Raw genomic sequence first — 19,457 nt, 5'->3', positions numbered from 1 at the left:
AGCTTTGGGGACATACAGAACAACCATAGGCCATATCTATCCCTCACCCCCAACTCAGGAATATGTAGGCCAGAAAACTCCCTTCCTACAGAGCATCCTGGACTTTCTTCTTCAGGGAGAATAGCCCTCAGAGCTGCCATACAGCTTCCCCCCTGTGGCATAGCTCCTGGCTCCCATGCTCTGTTGTCATCCCTCCAGGTGATAACTCTAATGCAAAGAGCAGAACAGATATGGATCAGCTTGACATAGAAGCTCAGTACAGCAAAAGGACAGTGTCTCTTACAAGAGACACTCCATGGGTATAACTTCCAGTGTCCCCAAATGGATATGCCTTCTTGCAAGACAGTTACTTCATATTATGACTTTCCTTTAGAGGCATGAGATTAAACCATTAGGAGTCATTTTTACCGTAGTAGTGCTGACACTGTAACTTCACCAGGTGAGCAGGAGTCTAGGGGGACAAAGCTAGAAAGTTATCCCAGATCAAATTTGGTTTTATTGCAGGAGAAAGCATTTTGCTGACCCTTAACCCATACTAGCTCATATAGATGTATTGCTGGTAATAGTTGTGATGATACGTGAAGCATTTCTCAGCACCTGATGCACAGGACAGGCTTAGGAAATGTTAACTATGGCTTTTCTCTGAAAGCAATCCAATGCAGCCAAGTTACAGATCTCTCCTGAGTGGACCATGATCCTTTAGCAGAGTGTTGTTGGAATCTTCTTGATTCTGAGGAGGTCCCATGATAAAGCCACTCCTTAACTTTCTTTCTGACCTCCTCTCCCATTTATAAAAACAATATTCCCAATTTATATTTAAAGGGGATCTTTCTCACCTTTGAATTTGACATTTTCAGGATCTGGTGACATTTGGATAGAGAATTACAGGTTAGCTGCATATCAACCATTCAGCTTACTTGTCAGTCACTGATAAGCACTATCTTATCAGTGTGCCAGGAACTGTGCTGACATGCACCATCTCATTCAATAATTTGACAGCACCATCACATTGATAGTCTTGAGGCTGAGAACTAATTGACTAACCCAAGATCACATAGCTGGTAGAAGAAACAGGATTTAAATTCAGCTTGTCCTATTGCAAAGTACATGATCTCAACCATTATAGTTTATTTTACCCTCTCATATCTTTATTTTTTCTTTTATTTCTTCTATTCCTTACTTTTTTTAAAATTTGTGGTCTTTCTTTTGGATGGTTCTTATTTAATAAGTGAATCGGAAGCACTTTAACAACTTTTTCTGCCTTAAAGTATATTTCTTAGACTAGACCATTCATTTTTAGAATTTCATGTCTAGATTATTTGAAGCATTTTGTGTTGCCTTTGGTTTAGTAATAAATGGAAATTAGTTTCCTGATGCTTCCTCGATTCTCTGGCCTCTGTGTAACAACAAAAAAAAATAAAATTAAAAAGTCTAAAACAAATTCATTAGTATGTCAAAGTTTAAATGTTAGTTTTTTTTAAATGCCTATGAGAATATTTTTATTTGTAAAATGTCTGTGTAATTAATGTTCTTTTAAGGATAGCACATGACCATTTGCCTTTTTGTGGACAGTAGTCTTGTAATTACGGCTACACTAAGATTTTCACTTTGGGTTTATGAGAAACCTCAAGAATTTGAATAGTTTATTAAATATAGTTTAGGAGAGTCTCCATGTGTGGACATAGGTTTTCTAGAATAAAGTCCACCTTCTATGACTTGCAGGTCTTACTATCTGCTGAATGGCATTGCCAGTGTCCCTTTATACTTTGAGACTCCTTTCATGGTTGTTTCATGACTGCATGGTATAGATAGATTTCCAGGGGAGGGAAATGAACTGTTCTACTTTTATTATTGGCTTTCTGTTGCAGTGAATTTGTGTCGTGGTTGTTGGAAATTGGAGAGATTCATAGACCAGAAGAAGGTGTTCACTTGGGACAAGCATTATTAGAAAATGGAATCATCCACCATGGTGATTATTTTTTTTTAATTTAATTCCTTATTTAACTTATATATTTACAAATTGCCTGTCTCTTAATCTCACTGATCAGTTTAGTTTATAATTTTCTACGTTACAGGAAATTAACCATTTTCCTCAGCATTGTCAATACCTAATGTGTGTAGAATAGTGAGTGTGGGTTAATGGTGATGTGGGTTTATGAAGTGTGGGTTTATGGTGAAATCATTGCTAACCTTAAAATGAACAGCCACCACATAGGCAGGAGTTATGATATGGGTAGGTGCTGTGGGATTATGGAGTAAGAGATGGCAAGTTCTAACTGGAGTATGTTCCATTTGTTACAGTTTAGGTTGTAAATTAATTACAAGTTAATACAAAATACAGTTAGAACAAATTTTAGTCTTGATCAAATTATCCCCCCAACCTCAGGCACCACTTTCTCCAATAGCACGTTTGAAATCAAATAATTTTGAATAAAAATTAATTTTGAAATTTTATATGCAAGAATTCTTCAAATATATAAATTAGGAGAACTGAAAAGTTATTTTTAAACAATGGTATCTATAATGTGATTAATTCTTGGAGAGAGATAGTACCATGTTTTTTTTTGTTTGTTTTGTTTGTTTTGTTTTTATTTTTTAGTTGTAGTTGGATACAATACCTTTATTTTATTTAGTTTTTATGTGGTAGTGAGGATCGAACCCAGGGTCTCGCATGTGCTAAGAGAGTGCTCTACTGCTGAGCCACACCCCCAGCCCAGTACTATGTTTTCTAAATTAATAAATAAATGAATGAATATCTATCTCTATCTTTCTACCTACCTACCTATCTATCTATCTATCTATCTATCTATCTATCTATGCTACAGATTGAACCCAGGGCCTCATATATGATGGGCAACATTTGTTAAAATTTGATTTTAGTGGCCAGGGCTTTTACTATTATCAGGATTTGACCAGTTGTAACGTCACATTTGGTATTCTGAATTTTTGTCATGAGAAAAATTTTTTTAAAGTCTTTGATTACCCCAAACTGGGGGTAAAAGAACATATGAAGCAATTTCACATTAATAGAGTACTTCTATTAGATGGAAGTTATGAGGCAAATGTGGTAGATTCATTTGTATATAGTTCCAGCTGCATTTTAGTGAAAATAGAATTCCTAAAATAAAGTTGAATGAACCATCTGTTGTAAGAGAGCAAGTTAAAAAAAAATTGACTGTTATTGCTATTATTCCCTTTGCAAATATTGTTGAGAATATCATCAGCAGCAAAACCTTGCTAGAACGGGAGTTCTTGTTTTCAGGTAGCATATGCTTTTTCCATGGTATGCTGTTAATATTCATCTTATTTGACTCTAGAATTTATAGTAAAATTCTTATGTGAGAATTTAGAGATCCATTTGTTAAATCCTCTAGTGTGCTGAAGTTGGCTTATACAAGCTCCCAAGAGCTGATAATTAAATTAAAAATATTTTGCAAGCTGGTTGGTCGTTAAGAATAATTATTATTAATGTCAAAATCATATAAACATTTACATAAGTTATATTTTAAGCAAAGGTGATGAATTCTTGAAAGTTAAACACTTCCTAATTATTTCACTTCATTTTATTGTTACCTATATTCTTGAGGGTATTTATTATTGAAGTTATTATTTTTTATGGTGAAAATGTGCTGTAACCGTGTGTCACTCATAATTAACTATGTGTTAATAACTGTAAGTTGGTAATTTGAAATTGCCCAGAATGAGACTGTTTATATCACAGAAATTAGCATATGCTACAAATCAGAGGTTCTCCCCCCGCCCCTTTCCTCTACCTCCTTGTATCTTTCTGATTCTCTCAGAAAATTGTTGTAAAGATTGCATTAAGCAAGATGGCCTAAACTCTTTTTTTAGTTAATAAATTTTTCATGCTAAACAAGTCTTCAGTGTTTTTCCAAGGCAGTGGCTAAGATTGGCAGAGTGGCCCAGGGCTGGAACTATCAGGGTCACAAGCATTTGCATTACAGCTGAACCCCCTTTTAATAATGAGTTCAGCTACCATTTGTTTTATTGTGGCAAGAGACATTTGGGCCCAATGTTTCCTTGAAGTTTGGAATATCTAGAGAATAATTTATTTCAATGACTATTAAGGGGCAAAAATGAGATTAGATGACACAGGAGAAATAAATGACCCATTTTGAAAAATAGTATAAAATTTCAAAATATTTCTCTTAATTTTTAATTTTTTCATATGTGTCTTTTTCTTTATAGCTTATTCTAGGAAAAAAGATTCCAAAGGCTGTATTGTTGTTTGGTGGGTGGCAACAATCTTGGTTCAATTTTATTAATGCATGCCACAAACTTTGGTGGGCTGGGTAAAAGTGTGTATGTGTGCCGTATGCATGTGCACTGCGTGTGTTTACTAACTAATGTTTTAATATTCTACTGGTTTCACCAAATGTAGTTAATGAGAATTAATTCTGACAGTTTTTTGTCCTCTTTCAGTGTTTCTAGCAGAAAGTCAGAGTCTTCTATCTAAGCCTGAAAGTATTGCAGCAAATTATTTCTTTTGCAAATGTTGTACTCCCCATAATGAAAATATTTAAATATAAACCTTTGAACTTTTAAAATATAAACCTTTGAACTTATTTTAAGGTTGTACTTTCTAAAACAGTCATTTTTAAAATTTTGGTGTCTATAAAATAGCAGCCTGGAAAAGAGAAAACTTAATGGGAATATTTAATGGGATTCTTTACTGAGGTGTAATTGACAAATAAAAGTTATATGTAATTATGGTGTACAACATGATATATATATCACACACACACACACACACACACAGTATGAAATGATCACCAATCTAGTTAATGAACATATCCATTCCCTCACATAGTTATTATTATTTTTTTGTGTGTGTGAAGGTAGCATTTAACATCTATTCCCTAAGCAATTTTCAAGTGTATAATACATTATGTCACATTTTCTCTGTTTATCCATTGATGGACACTTAGGTTGATTACATATCTTGACTGTTCTGAGTAATGCTTCAATGAACATGGGTATGCAGATATCTGTTTGCATACTGATTTCAATTCTTTTGGATATATTTCCAGAAGTAAGATTGCAGGATCATCATGATTCTATTTTTAATTTCTGAAGGATCCTCCCTACTGTTTTCCATAATGGCTATACTAACTTACACTCTTACTAACAATGTACTATAGTTCCCTTTTCTGCAAGTCCTCCTCTACACTTATTTTGTCTTTTTGTTATTTGCCATCCTAAGAGATGTGAGGTGATATCATTGTGGCTTCGATGTACATTTCTCTGATGACTGGAGATGTTGAGCATCTTTTTTATGCATCTGTTAGCTATCTGAATTTCTTCTTTTTAGAAGTACCTGTTTAGATCCTTTTCCTATATTTCAATGGGGTATTTGTAGTGTGGTGTTGAGTTCCTTAATATGTCTTGGAATTTAGCCTACTAATCGAATATATAGTTTGCAAATATTTTTCCCATTCCATATATTGCCTTTTCATTTTGTTAATTATTTTACTTGCTATGCAGAAGCTTTTTAGTTTGATGTAATCCCATTAATTGATTTTTGCTTTTATTGCATGCACTTTTGGTATTACATTCATTACTTATCTTTTTACTGGTAGTTTTACAGCTTCAGGTCTTTAAATCTTTAATCCATTTTCAGTTGATTTTGTGTATAGTGTGAAATAAGGGTCCATTTTCACTCTTCTGCTTGCAGATATACAATTTTTCTAGTACCACTTTTTAAAGAGACTTTGTTTCAGTCAGTTTTTCACTGCTGTGACCAAAATTGCCTGACTAGAGCAACTTAGAGAGGAATAGTTTTGGGGGGGGGGTTCATGGTTCAACATTCTTAGTCCACTGTTGGCCAGCTCTGTTGCTCTGGGCCCAAGGTGAGACAGCCCATCATGGCAGAAGGGTGTGATGGAGGGAAACTGCTTTCCTCCTGACCAGGTCAGAAAGCAGAGAAAGAGGGAAGGGGCCGAGGAGAAGAACACCTCCAAGGCATGGCCCCAGTGACCCACCTCCTTCAGCCATGCCCTACCTGCCTATAGTTAACTCCCAGTCAGCCCATTCTAACTGATCAGATTACAGTTCTCATAGTCAGGTCATTTTACCCCCAGACATTTTCTGCATCAACACCGAAGCTGTGGACTGATACCTCAAATTCAAGGTATTACTCTGTCTTTTCCTATTGTGTGTTCCTGGTAACTCTTTTGAAGATAAATTGACTATAGATATTTAGGATTCTTTCTGAGATCTTATTTCATTTCATTGATTTTTTTTTTTTTTGTCTCTTTTTATGTCAGTGCTTTGATATTTTTTGATTACTGTAGCTTTGTAGTTTGTTTTGAGGTCAGGTAATGTGATACATCCAGCTTTGTTCTTTTTTGCTGCTCAGGGTCTTTTGTGATTCTGTAGAATTTTTTTTTTTTTTTTTTAATGTCCATGAAATATACCCTTGGAGTTTTAAATAGGGGTTGTAGTTAAACCATAGGTTTCTTTGGGTAATGTGGAATTAAAAATAATTTTTTTCTATTTATGAATACAGTGTGTCTTTGCACTTATCGGTGTCTTCAATTTCTTTCATCCATGTTTTCTAGTTTTCAGTATACAGATCTTTTCATCTCCTTCATCTTCCCAAGTATAGTGTTTGATTTTTTGGATACTGTTATAAATATAATTGTTTTCTTAAGTTCTCTTTGGATGGTTCATTGGTAGCATATGATTCTTGATGTCCTGTTGAATTTGATTTGATAGAGTTTGAGGACTTTTGTGTTTATGTTCATTGAGAAGGTGGCTTATAATTTTATTTGCTTACAATGTCCTTGTCTGTTCTTGTAAAATGAGTTTGGAAATATTCTCTTTTAGTCAGTGTTTTGGAAGAGTTTGAGAATAATTTGTATTAATTCTTTAGATATTTGTTAGAATTTGCCAGTGAAACCATCAGATCCTGGGAATAGGAGATTTTAGGAATATGGCGATCTTATCCTGAGGATGGTAATGCAGGAAGACCACGCTCATTTTCTACTGAGACAAAATATTTTAAGTGACTGGTGAGAAAAGCATTTCTCAGTGTAAAAACTTAAAATTTTTGAATCAGCAACATATTGAAATTATTTAATCTACTTTGGAGGTCTGAATACAAGATAAATGATCAAGATTGGTGTATGTGTGGTCTTGGCCTTATCAGAGTGTGATAAGACAGAGAAATGCTAAAATTCACGTCCAAGACTGAGAATCGAATCATAATTCTGAATATGAGTATCTGCTCTTTGAAAGTAACTCTGCGTTCAGTTTTGTATTATTGTGAAGAAATGTAAAACATAGGCTTGTTTGACTATGTTCACATAAATAGACTCTATATATTTATACATACATGTGTATTAGCTTTTATCAAAGTTTCTCTATTTGGGAATATGTGTTTGGAGAATGTATTTTTTTTTTCTGCCACCTTTTAGATTGTCACCATTTTAATGTATTGTTCCTATATGTTCTTAGTTACTGATAAACATCAATTCAAGCCAGAGCAGATGTTATATAGATTTCGGTATGACGATGGTACGTTTTATCCAAGAAATGAGATGCAGGATGTGATTTCAAAGGTAATGAATGCTCTTTGTCACAACCCCTTCAGTAGCAGAATTCATGTTATCATGCTTGGGAAAAACAAAAAACTATTGAGAGACTTAAAAATTTCTACTACCATAGAAAATTTAAAATTACATATACAAACAAGCCTCTTTATTTCTTTTTGTAATTTAAAAATTCTGTTGTTAGATCATATCTTTGTTCTCTTAACTTGTTCAAAAAAAGTGCTATTGCCTCATTCAGAAGCATGAATAGTTTTCATATCTATTGAAAACTGTTTTACATGTAGCAACACGTAGTAATTGTACTTGAATAAATTCAAGAAATATAGGTATAAAAATAAATATAATACCAGTTTTAATTTTATACTTGACACAATGTTTATTGACATATAGTAAATACATCTTCCAGATTTATTTACTATATAGATTTACTTTCTATCTAAATTATGTCTTAAAAATTTTACACTTTAAGAAAAATAATTTCAAAAATCCTTTGTAGAGCATATCATGTATATGATAAATTCACAGCACAATTGAATCCTATTATTAGTGATTTAAAATATTACTTTTGGATTTATCATAACATTGGGATGAGTTTTACACTGATTGAAATTGGTGTAATGATTGAAGGATATTGACAGTGAATTTGCTTGTTCTTTCAATACGGCATTGACATGTCCCTTGAGGCATCTCACTTGCTTTTAATATTTCTTTATTTTTCATAGGGCGTAAGATTGTATTGTCGTCTTCATAGTCTGTTTACCCCAGTGATAAGGTGAGTCTGGTTTCTATGTTCCAGGAATCTTAAATAGGAATATTTTTATTGCATATTAGAACTTGGATTATTTTGTCTTCTTCTAAAAGTGGAAATTTTACTTTATTTAGTATTTTAAGTAATTATTTATCTTAAAGTAACCCTCAATTTTTCTGAGACTCTATACCGTGTCTTTCACTTTTTTTATTGTGACTTCCAAAGTTATTTTCCTTTTATTACATGGTAAATTATAGACTTGAAAATGGAATAATCCACACTCAGTTAATATTAATAAATAATAGTTAACTGGGGAGAATTCGGAAATACCATAAACTCTGAATATTTATCATTATGATTACTTGTATTTTAACCCTTTTAATTACGTTGTATAATTAATTATTAGATATATAGTTTATCTTATGGTAGTTCCTTCTAATAGTCTTAAGAAAAGTTTTATATTTAAAAATTTAAAATTTCTTTGAAGTTACCAAATACGACTTCTAAATTTTATTCTCTTATGTTTTTGTTAGTGAAGAGATAGGACTTCTTTTTTAGGAGGAATTAGAATTAGTTTTGGTTTTGCCTTAGTGAAAGATCTAGAGTTTTATATTAAGATTACTAATAGATTAGGTAGTGAGGAATATTTTTGAAGCTTGGTAATATACATTAACTGATAAAACATTAAATTTATTTCATGTGGCTAGATGTTATTTGGAGTTTAATAGCTAAATCATATTTTCAGAACAGAAATGCGTGCTCCATTTCTGAAATGAATAAAGATGCTTTTCATTCTTGGCTGCAGGATCCAAATGTTTTATGTGTGCAGTGTTTCTATTTTTCATTCTGATTTTCAATTCCAAGAAATGTGAGATTAAAAGAGAGAGAAGGAAAGAGATATTGAGAAGGCTGTGTCTTAAGTGTGTGGAGTGTCCTTTCACGCTGCATAATCACACTGCATGCAGGTCCTGCAGGAAAACTCAGGATCTTATCCATTATTCTGGAAAGTGTTATGTGCACTTTTACAAATAGGCTTCACAAAGTAGAAAGAAATGAAAAGAATGAATATTTATTGACTTTATTCCATGATTCTGTTATGGATACCCTTCAAATATTTTGAATAACTTAAAACTAAGTACTTAATAGCAATTGGGTAATTAACTTTTTTTTCTGCTCAGTAAGTAGAAAATTGGAATGGTTTAATTCGCCATGTCACCTGTGTGCATGTTAATCTTATATGTGTGAAAATACGTTCTGAAAATATATTTTAACCATATGGGATTTCTTATCCAAAAGGCTACATTCTCTAAGACTTGATAAGAAAGAATTGTTCTCCGGCTAGAAATGGTAATTGTTTATGAGTTGTCAAAGGAAAATTGAATGGACCAAAACCCATAATACAGAGGGAATGTATGTTTGTCATGCTTTTCATATGTATGACTTCAACTTACACAGAGAAAAATGGGTATATTGACCATAAGTCTACATGTGTTGTATAACAGACTGTCTCTTTTATTTCTTATTGATGCTTATGGAAATCCAGATGAAATGGGTGGTGAGGTATTAGAAACTTGGAAGTGAATTTAAAAGATTGAAAAAGAAAAAGCTGCCGTTGATTACTGGCTGACCTAGTTTATTTATATTGAAATCTCATAAATTCAACTGTATCTGGGAGCTTTTTAATGCAAGTGGGTAAAAAGATGGAAATATTAATTGTAAATTACTGACAGAGGCTAAACAGTGACTAGAGCTAGCAATTAGTAGACACTTTAAGCTTTTGCAGTTTGCATTTTTTTTTTTTTGACATTTTGAAAGGACCATGATTTCCTCATTCCCTTTTGATTCAGGCCTGCAAAATGAATGAATTATAGATTTCTGCCCTTGGGCCTGATCATGAGACTTTGTTAGTATCTAACTGAATTTTGAGTGGTTTTTTTCCCCCTCAGTTCTGGGAAATCTACTGAACTGATGTGGAGAGCCCATTGGGCTGCTTTTTCCCTGGAATTTTGGTGTCACTGTGTCTGTGCTCTGATCAGGCAGAAGAGGTGACAAGTTCTCAGGGTGTCTACTTCAGGGCAGGCCTGCAGGGTTTTCAGGACAACAGAGCCCTGTGGATAGTCTTGTAATACAAACCCTTCCTTCTTGGAGAATACAGAAGTGGGAATAATGAGTGTTGCTTTCTTTTCCACATTTTAAGGAAATTTTTAGTAGAACCTACTGTGACTTAAAGGAAGAAGTTCTGTTTTATTTTTCATTATTTATGAGGTGTTATACTTCCAGCTAAATTATTACTAGATATTATAATATTAGTAGCCTATGTATATATAAGAAGATCTTCTGCTTCAGTCTCATAATCCGTCTCTCTTCCCCTTGAATGAGATGATGAAGGATTTTTTTCAGGCATTGAACATGCTTTGCAAACATGTACATTTGTGCATAATATGGGCAATTGATTCTCATTACATTGGTATACTTTTGTGTTGTACATAGACACCAAATGAAAAATATTTCCTTGTGCTCACTTATTATTTACTCAATGTATTTGATTTCTTTTTCCTTTGTAGAGATAAAGATTACCATTTAAGGACCTACAAATCTGTTGTCATGGCCAACAAATTGATAGACTGGTTAATTGCACAGGTAAATATATAAGTTGCTGGGTTTTATTTACTATTTCTCTATACTTTGAGCATGTGACTTAGGTACTTTTTAAAAAATTAATGTATGCCTACAGATGAGGTACAGTGTACTATCTTTTCCATGGTCATATCACTAATAGGAAGCAAAATTAGAATTTGAACATAGATATTCTGAATTCAGAATCCTTAAACTTAACTTTTATGTTGTCTTGTCTTTTAAAAGTATGATGTCCCTATCTTAAAAGTATCAGCTGAGATCGATCAAAAAACACTAAGCATAATTTGAGCATCATCAAATACTTGCTACAATTTTTTGTATTTTTTTTACTAGTTTGTTTTAAAGTATCTTTTTATTAGTTCTTGCAAATGATTCTAGTTTCCCTATGCCTTTTTCTCTATTAGATAACAATTGTGCTTTGGTAATGTGAGTTTTAATATGTCTGTGTATATTTTAAATAGCAAAGTACAGATTTTATTATTGTTATTGTTTCTCTGCTTCTCAGGAATTGGATGCTGATAGCTTGTGTTGAGAAAATGATTTGCTTCTAAGTGTAGAACAAATTAAGGCATCTAGCACATCATAAAAGATATTCAAATATAATACTTATTTAGATATTTTCTCATACTAGGTCAGTTAATAAGTGAATGAAAATATTCCACTGATTAAAGAAAAGGCTAAAAGAACTGATACCCTTTTAACTGAACTTCTAATCTAGGAGGGAAGATAGTGCTTATCTGAAATGTTGTTATTACACTTGGATATTTGAGTCAATTTTATGGCAGATTTACTCTTGTTTTTAAAGAAAGTATCTTTGTTACAAGTAGATGATAACATTTGGTATTTCATCATAAAGTCTTTATTTTTGTTTCATTATTAATATTTAAACCCTATTTGTTTCATCTCTGCACATGTAATTTGAGATTTTTATTGTTTAATATTATTTTTATTTTTTTCTGTGCTGGGGATTGTACCCAGAGCTTTGTGCATGCAAAGCAAGCACTCTTCCAGCTGAGCTATATCCCCAGCTGTTTAATATTATTTTTAGACTCTTTAAGACCACTTATTTTTTTAATGACACCCAAATTTTTACATTTAAATGTTAATATTTTAGATTAGACTGAACGATTACTTTCAGATAAAACCCTAATTTGTGTATCCAGTGGTTTTGCCTCTTATAACACTGTGATCATCGCACATCACTAGAATCAATTCTTTATTCAGTATATAGAGTTAGAATTTTACATAGATTATGCTACTATAAAATTCACGTGAATGCGTAGAATATGTTGCTTAAATGAGAAAATTGAAGGAAATTCATTTGAAGCAAAAACTGGTACTGATTAAATATTTAAAGTTCTAACTTAGGAAGTCATCTATCAACTTTTTTTTTTCTCTTTTACTTTCCAGTGGTACACATTAGAATAATACAGTAAGTTACTTGAAAACTGGACCAAGTCAAACTTACATTTTTCCTTCAGTTTTTCATAGTGGTCTGTTTTGACAATGCCTGTAGTGGTGTATATTAGAAATTGTAGAAATTGCACTGTACTTGGCTCTTAAGAAAACCTGTTCATTGATGCATGCTCTGCTAATAACTAGTGAAAATTTGAGCAAGTCATTCCAGCTCTCTGGATTATAGTTTTTATAACTGATTACTACATACTGGGATAGCTGTACCTGGCATCTTTGAACTATCATTGCAGCTTTATGATTCTGATATTGTAAAACTTATCAAAGTTCAAGGATAAGACATACTTAACTCACTGATTAACTTCCAACTAGAATATTATGGGCTCTCTTGGAAGATAAATGCACACTAATGAAATGAAAAGAGAACAAGTTAAATTTTTAAAACTTATATGAAGAAGAGATTTTAATAAAATAAAGGTCTCTTTCTATCAAGATTCTCAAATGGTAAGACTTCATTTCCAGTATTGACCAGTATTGACTGGATTGATTGGGACAGCTCTGCAGAACAGAATGAAGAGCTGATTTCAATAAGGTTGTATATGTGTTGTTTGGAATGTAGTCTAGATCTTGTAGTTTTCTTCAATATCCTGGGTGATATCATTTTGGATGACTGACTATTGTTTTTGTCTAATACTCTTCTTGCTTGCTGCTATGTTGCTTCTAGTATAATAGTATATAATAAAGTATCTTATTCCATGAAGTCAACACCTTACTGGGCCAAGACATTGGTGTACTTATAACACATTATTTCATTTGGTGCAAGTTGTGTTGTCTGTACACATCACTCTTATTTTATGATTAAATAATGCCTTGTTTCATCAAACTCAGGCAGATTTTATTGTGCCTTTTTTTAATGCTCATACATCTGTGTGACACCAGTAGGATTTTTAAAAGGCATAGGGAAGCCAAAACATTTCAGATCATATTTTTTTACACTGTTCGAATACATATTTGTCTGGCCTGTGTAACATATGAATAATTTATCAAATAAAACAATCAAATGTCAGTGAGTATTAAACAAGCTCTTACTGTAAACTTAACATTTAAATAAGTGCTTTCATGATTAAAATACAATAAACCAACAAAACTGGAAGCAGGCATGGTTTCTGCCTTAAGCGCTGTTGGAAACTGGGCTAATTATTCCAGCATTGTCTCCCCCGGGAAGACTTGCTGGGTTCTCTGACGTGGACTCAGGGGTTTCTTCTGTATCTTAGTTCCCTGGGTATATCTGCCTGATAAGGAATATTAATTATAACTGAATAAGAGTACTTACTATGTGCCACATTCTAAGTGACCAAATTCTTCAGTAGATTCAAATGACTAGAAGGCAAGGGAATATTTTGTTTGAATATTTTAACATTTGATCTCTAGAACTTGGCATAATATGCAGAAAAATATCTTTTGAATTGAATGCATTATAATTATCAAGGAGCTAGATTTTTGAAGGAGTCTGATGCATAGTCTGAAATTACAGATTACAAATGCTTTGGGAGGTTAACAGGGTTGCAGTTGTCATAGCATGAGGTGAAACTTACCCTGGGTTCTTCATACACAATGGGTAGAATTTAAATGAATGGAGGGTAAAGGAAAGGGCATTGCAAGCATGAACAATTACCTGAGTGAACACAAGGATAAAAATGACAGAGAATTCAGGCCACACAGCGGGGCTGAGCTGACTAGTGAGAGAGCTGTGGGTATTAAACTTTGTAATGTGAATGTGGAGAGGGACAGTAAAACTAGGGACATGGAAGGTCTTGAAAGCATAATAAAATTTTTGATATAAATGTAAAATTTTGGAACATGAAATTTCTGTGTATAAAAGTTGAGTTCTATAATAGCATATGTGAATATCCAGAAAAAAGTTGATACTTTGTACAAGGAAAAATCAAATGTCAGATTAGGGTGTTGACAATAGAAATTAAAGAGAATCGATAAAGAAGAGAAAATGGATTTGGTCCAGGATCTAAGTTCTAAAGAATAGGCCGGGCGGGGGGGGAAGACAATATGTGAGAAAAAAACTTCTTAAACTGTAAAACATATAAATATGAGATTATATATCTACAAAGATATATGTTCATAGAGGTAGATGGATCTTTATCAGTAGAATCATGTTTTCCAAATCAAAACCATATTAAGACGTTGTTTGGGCTGTTTTGTTGGGTTTAGTTGCTTGATATGATTATTTCTTTTGGCTAGATAATGAAAAGAAAATCTTGCATTTGCCGGCTTGACCAAACATTTTCAGGTCTTACAAGTCACCAGAGATTAATAGGCTGTGTTAAGAGTGCCTCAGAAGCAAATTCATTTGGTAGAAGAGAAGAGTGATTGGCCAAGATCATGCAAAATGGTTTTTACCTACCTATATTTAGAGTGTCATCATTTTATAGGCTATTTTCCTGTTCCTTAACCATAATACAGTATCTAAGAAATAACAGGGATTATGTGTAGAGGCAACAAATATTATATACTTGTATATTTCCATATTTAATAAAAATTTTACCCAGCGAATGTTAAATATTTTTATTTATTGTCAAAAGAAACTGTTTTTGTATTAAATGAGTGTTGGATGCATTCTGTCTTAGGTAACGATGGATGTATATAATAACTGTTGGATGCATTCTGTCTTAGGAAACAATGCATGCAGCAATATATGAATGACTTTACCTGAATATAGTGCTAGGGGTGTCAAGTGTGATAAAATACAGGACAGCCTGTGTTGATTCTGACTTACACAGTACTTTTTGGTTAACAGGGGGATTGCCGTACCAGAGAAGAGGCAATGATATTTGGCATTGGACTCTGTGACAATGGATTTATGCACCATGGTAGGGAGTTTTGTCTTGGAAGCTTACAGATGTTTTTCATTGTTTTGGTTCTTCTTAGGACATTGGGAGTATCTCAGTACTCTAGTGACGTCCACAGGAACCAGCAAGGCTGTGTGGGTGTTGCCCTGGGTCCATGCTGAGTCACCACATCTGCAGTCCATTTCATTGCTGGTGCCATTCCTGTGTCAAATTGCTGTTATCTACCAGTTGCCATGACTTCTTTTATTTTTCTAGACAATGCTAATTCCAGAAGAGCAATGGCTTGAGCTAGAAGTTTTGATTTGCTCATGTACCTCTTTCAATTGGTTTCAGATTAGACTTATATTTTAAAAAATTACACTGGAAAGTAGAATAATTAATTGACATATGGCTGAATATTTATTTTTGGGGGGGGGATATTTTCAAAATCACTTTAGGGAATTAAATTATAGATCTCTGGGGAAAATGTTTCTTTTTGGCCATTAATGATTGGTTTTTTTCTTGTTTGATGACTTGATGACTTGCTGAAAGTCATCGAACAAGAGTTTTTAAATAAAGTTCATTGATTTATCAAAACAAAATTGGATTTTTCCTCTCTATTCACACTAGGTTATAGAATCTGTGGACTCAAAACATTTTTCTTTCAATTATTAATGTATTGTGCTTCTAACTATGTTTCATAGCACTTGTATTCATTTGCCAGTTATTTACAGAAGGTTGTTACACCTTTATGAAGGAAATATAGCCAAAGTCCCAGCAGTTCTGAGAGTATCCTTGGTTATTACGTGTTAGTTGGGGATTTCTGTCTCTTCTCTGTGTAGACAGATCACTGTGGGTTGTCCAAGAGAAACACTAGTCCCTGAAGAACAAACCATTTAATGGAAGAAATTATAACATTTTAGGGAATTAAACTAGAATATCAAGCTGAAAATGCTCAAAAGTTTTGATTCATTCTTCATTTTAACATAAAGCATCAGGAACCAGTAAATTTACCTAAACAATTATTGTAAAATATTGTATTACAACAGAGTAGCGATAACTGACAAGGGAAACTAGTTTGCCTCATGCCTGGCTATATTGATGCCTTCCCCTGTTCCTTTTGATGGGTTATTTGGTGAATGAAAACAGTTACAGCAGAAGCCTCATGTCAGCTTTGCAACTCTGCTTAGCTCATTTAGGCAAGATTTAATCTAAAATATGTTATCATTCCTGTTGTTCACCCTGGCTTGTGTTGCTTTTATGTCATGGTTGATACGTTGCCAGTGAGTCTTTCATTCAAAGATCAATGCAGTCTCCCCATCCAGTCAACTCTGTAAAAAATAATGAAATGAAATAGCAGTCTTTTTGGATTGCTTACCAAGTTGCCAAGTTATTTACGTAGATCGTCTCCTTTTAGTTTAATGCAACATGGTGAAGATTTTATTACCCTCATTTTGCAGACTGAGGAAACTGAAGTGTGGAATGTTTAGGTAATTTTCTCATTGTCACATCCAGAATCAGTTCCAGACCTGGACTGATCCATCACAAAACATAATTCTTTCTACTGTGCCCTTCGACCGCTGTCTTCCCTTTAGCTCCTAGTTCTATGAATCAACTTGTCCTAAGAAGTAGACTTAAAGGTACAAAGGACAGATGAATGAGAAATACAGAAGATTTCTCTTGTAAAGCATTTTGACAGATGTCAGGATCTCATTCTGTACAAATTCTTTAGTATTTAGACTTTGTTTAAACAAGGCTAACAAAACATAAACCTTATGTCATCAGTCCATGCCAAGGACTGATGACCCCTAAGGGCTTTGGGGAAAAATGTTAATGGTCAGATAGAAGGGAGAAAACTGACCTTGACAGAAATGAGATTATTGGAGAACATTGCAATTTTGGGGTGGTACCAGGGATTGAACTCAGGGGACTCAACCACTGAGCCACATCTGTAAGGTCCTTGCTTAGCATCTGGATGGCCATCTTAAATGACAGCCACCATTTTAAGAAAAATTTCTCTTTCCCGCCCAAGGGTCTTTCTGAGAAAGGCTCACCACTTCCTGATACCATCCTCACCCTTAATGGTCACATTGGGACCCGCCTGGCTGTAATCCCTGAGCCTGCCCCATAAAAGTCCTGAACCCCAAGCCTGTTTTGCCTCTCTCCACCTATGGAGAGATGTGCCTTTATTTGTGAACTCTGACAAATAAACAATCCTGTGTATCTCTGCCTACTCTTCGTCTTTCATTTCTCACTCACCTGCTCCTAGTTCATTGCTTTCCTTTTACATCCTCAGCCCTATTTTGTATTTTATTTAGAGACAATGTCTCACTGAGTTGCGTAGAGCCTCACTTTTGCTGAGGATGGCTTTGAACTTGCAATCCTCCTGTCTCAGCCTCCTGAGCTGTGTGCTCCACCACACCTGGCTGAATATTGCTTTTAAACAGAAAAGAATTATGTGAAAACAAAGATCACATTTCACCCAGAAAGCATGTTTATGCTTGAAGTCTTAGAAGAAAAGTGACACATGGGACTTGCTCACACATGCAAGCCAACCCTTCACCTATTTGAATTTTCCATAATTGTGCAAGATATTAAAAACATGCATAAAATGTTTACTATGAGTTGAGAACATCACAGGTTTCTAAGTTTGCATTGCAGTGCATGTTAGGATTTATTAAAATCTTTTACTTAAGTTTGGATTTTAATCTGATCAATGACAGACTTGGTCAAGTAGAAAAGAAGCTAACATTGGAAAAATAATTATTTTAAAAATCCAGAATCCTTTAGGTAACAGCAATTTAGAGGAAACATTGATTTGAAATTATAGAAAGAAATAGAAAAAAATATCTGAGGAATATTTGTGTCATTTGTCCTAGAAATATAAGGTTGAGATTGTGGGCAGATATTTTATTTACCTAATGTCTACAGGTGTGGAAAATTTGATTTTTTAATTAATTGAAACAATTTAAATCTTTCTGTTTGTGTAGTCCTGGAAAAAAGTGAATTCAAAGATGAGCCACTACTTTTCCGTTTTTTTGCGGATGAGGAAATGGAAGGATCAAATATGAAACATCGACTTATGAAACATGATTTAAAAGTTGTGGAAAATGTTATAGCCAAGTCACTCTTGGTAAGTTAGTTAATATGTTAAGCCTTCTTGATTAGACAGTAGCAGAAGACTGCATAAACATATTTGGTGGTGATGCATATGCCTTCATTCTGTTTTAATTTCAATTTTTCATCAATAATGTTATTATTTTGCATTTCAGATTAAATCTAATGATGGCAGTTATGGCTTTGGGCTAGAAGACAGAAATAAAGTTCCAATAATAAAATTGGTAGAAAAGGGGTCTAATGCTGAGGTAATGTACATTAGCATCTTTATTTAAAATTGTTGTCATAATAGACAAACATAAAAGTTTCAAACAAATTGAAATCAACCTTATAAGTATCCTTAGCAAAGACAAATGTCTTTGCATGGTCTTATTTTCAGGTTCTACCAAATACCCTTGAGATTAGTGGCTGCTGAACTCCTATCTATGCATTCAGAGATATTGGGGATGGGGAGGTGTTGGTAATTCCTGGGATCTACAGCTCTGAACTTCTTGACCTCTTGGGAGGCCAAACATCTTGGCTCCTCTTATGTCCCTGGAGCCTCTCTAATCACAAATTCCAACTGGAAACCTATGGAGACAGCATAGTGCCTGTACCATTTATGTGTGCCTCTTCTCTTCAATCAAGGGCTGTATCTTTTATTTACCTACCCCCTTTATCTTTTCTATGAATATATCTTCCATCATTCAAAGTACATGCTTTGATTTATTTTCTCATTGAATTAATGCTGATTGACAGTCTTTCATTTCACCAGGGTTTTAAACAGAGGAATCCCTAATAATTTATGTCTTCATTCAGGAATATTTATTTAATAGCTGTTATATGCTTGATAGTGTTCTCAGCTCTGGGAATACAGCAATGAATGAAACAGACAAAATTCTGTGCTCTCATGGTGCTACTTTCCAGTGCTATGTCTCAAGTATATCAGGTTGAAAGCATCCTCACCTTGATGCCTTTCTCATAAGATACTTAACAAGCAAGCATCTGAATACTCAGATCTTAATAAAGAATGTGAGAATTAATGAAATCAAACTTTTAACTTTGAATGCATTTAAAATAGATGGTAATTTGTCTGCCATCCTCCTAGCTGCTAATGTTCAAGGTCTCTGCTTTTACCAAAACATG

At 33.7% G+C, this 19,457-nt stretch overlaps 1 protein-coding gene across 1 annotated transcript in view; it reads left to right on the top strand.

Moving 5' to 3' along the window:
* Positions 1-19,457, top strand: part of Prex2 (phosphatidylinositol-3,4,5-trisphosphate dependent Rac exchange factor 2) — a 272,774-nt gene that overhangs the window by 116,022 nt on the left and 137,295 nt on the right. Inside the window, exons 11-17 of the mRNA XM_076836448.1 lie at positions 1,869-1,969; positions 7,480-7,583; positions 8,297-8,346; positions 10,887-10,962; positions 15,185-15,257; positions 18,206-18,348; positions 18,488-18,580. Of these exons, the coding sequence (XP_076692563.1) occupies positions 1,869-1,969; positions 7,480-7,583; positions 8,297-8,346; positions 10,887-10,962; positions 15,185-15,257; positions 18,206-18,348; positions 18,488-18,580 (640 nt within the window). The remainder of the gene's footprint in view (positions 1-1,868; positions 1,970-7,479; positions 7,584-8,296; positions 8,347-10,886; positions 10,963-15,184; positions 15,258-18,205; positions 18,349-18,487; positions 18,581-19,457) is intronic.

Source organism: Callospermophilus lateralis, chromosome 16 (genome assembly GCF_048772815.1).
Source record: "Callospermophilus lateralis isolate mCalLat2 chromosome 16, mCalLat2.hap1, whole genome shotgun sequence".
In the NCBI taxonomy this organism is placed as follows: domain Eukaryota; kingdom Metazoa; phylum Chordata; class Mammalia; order Rodentia; family Sciuridae; genus Callospermophilus; species Callospermophilus lateralis.
This window is presented reverse-complemented; position numbering and strand designations above follow the sequence as displayed.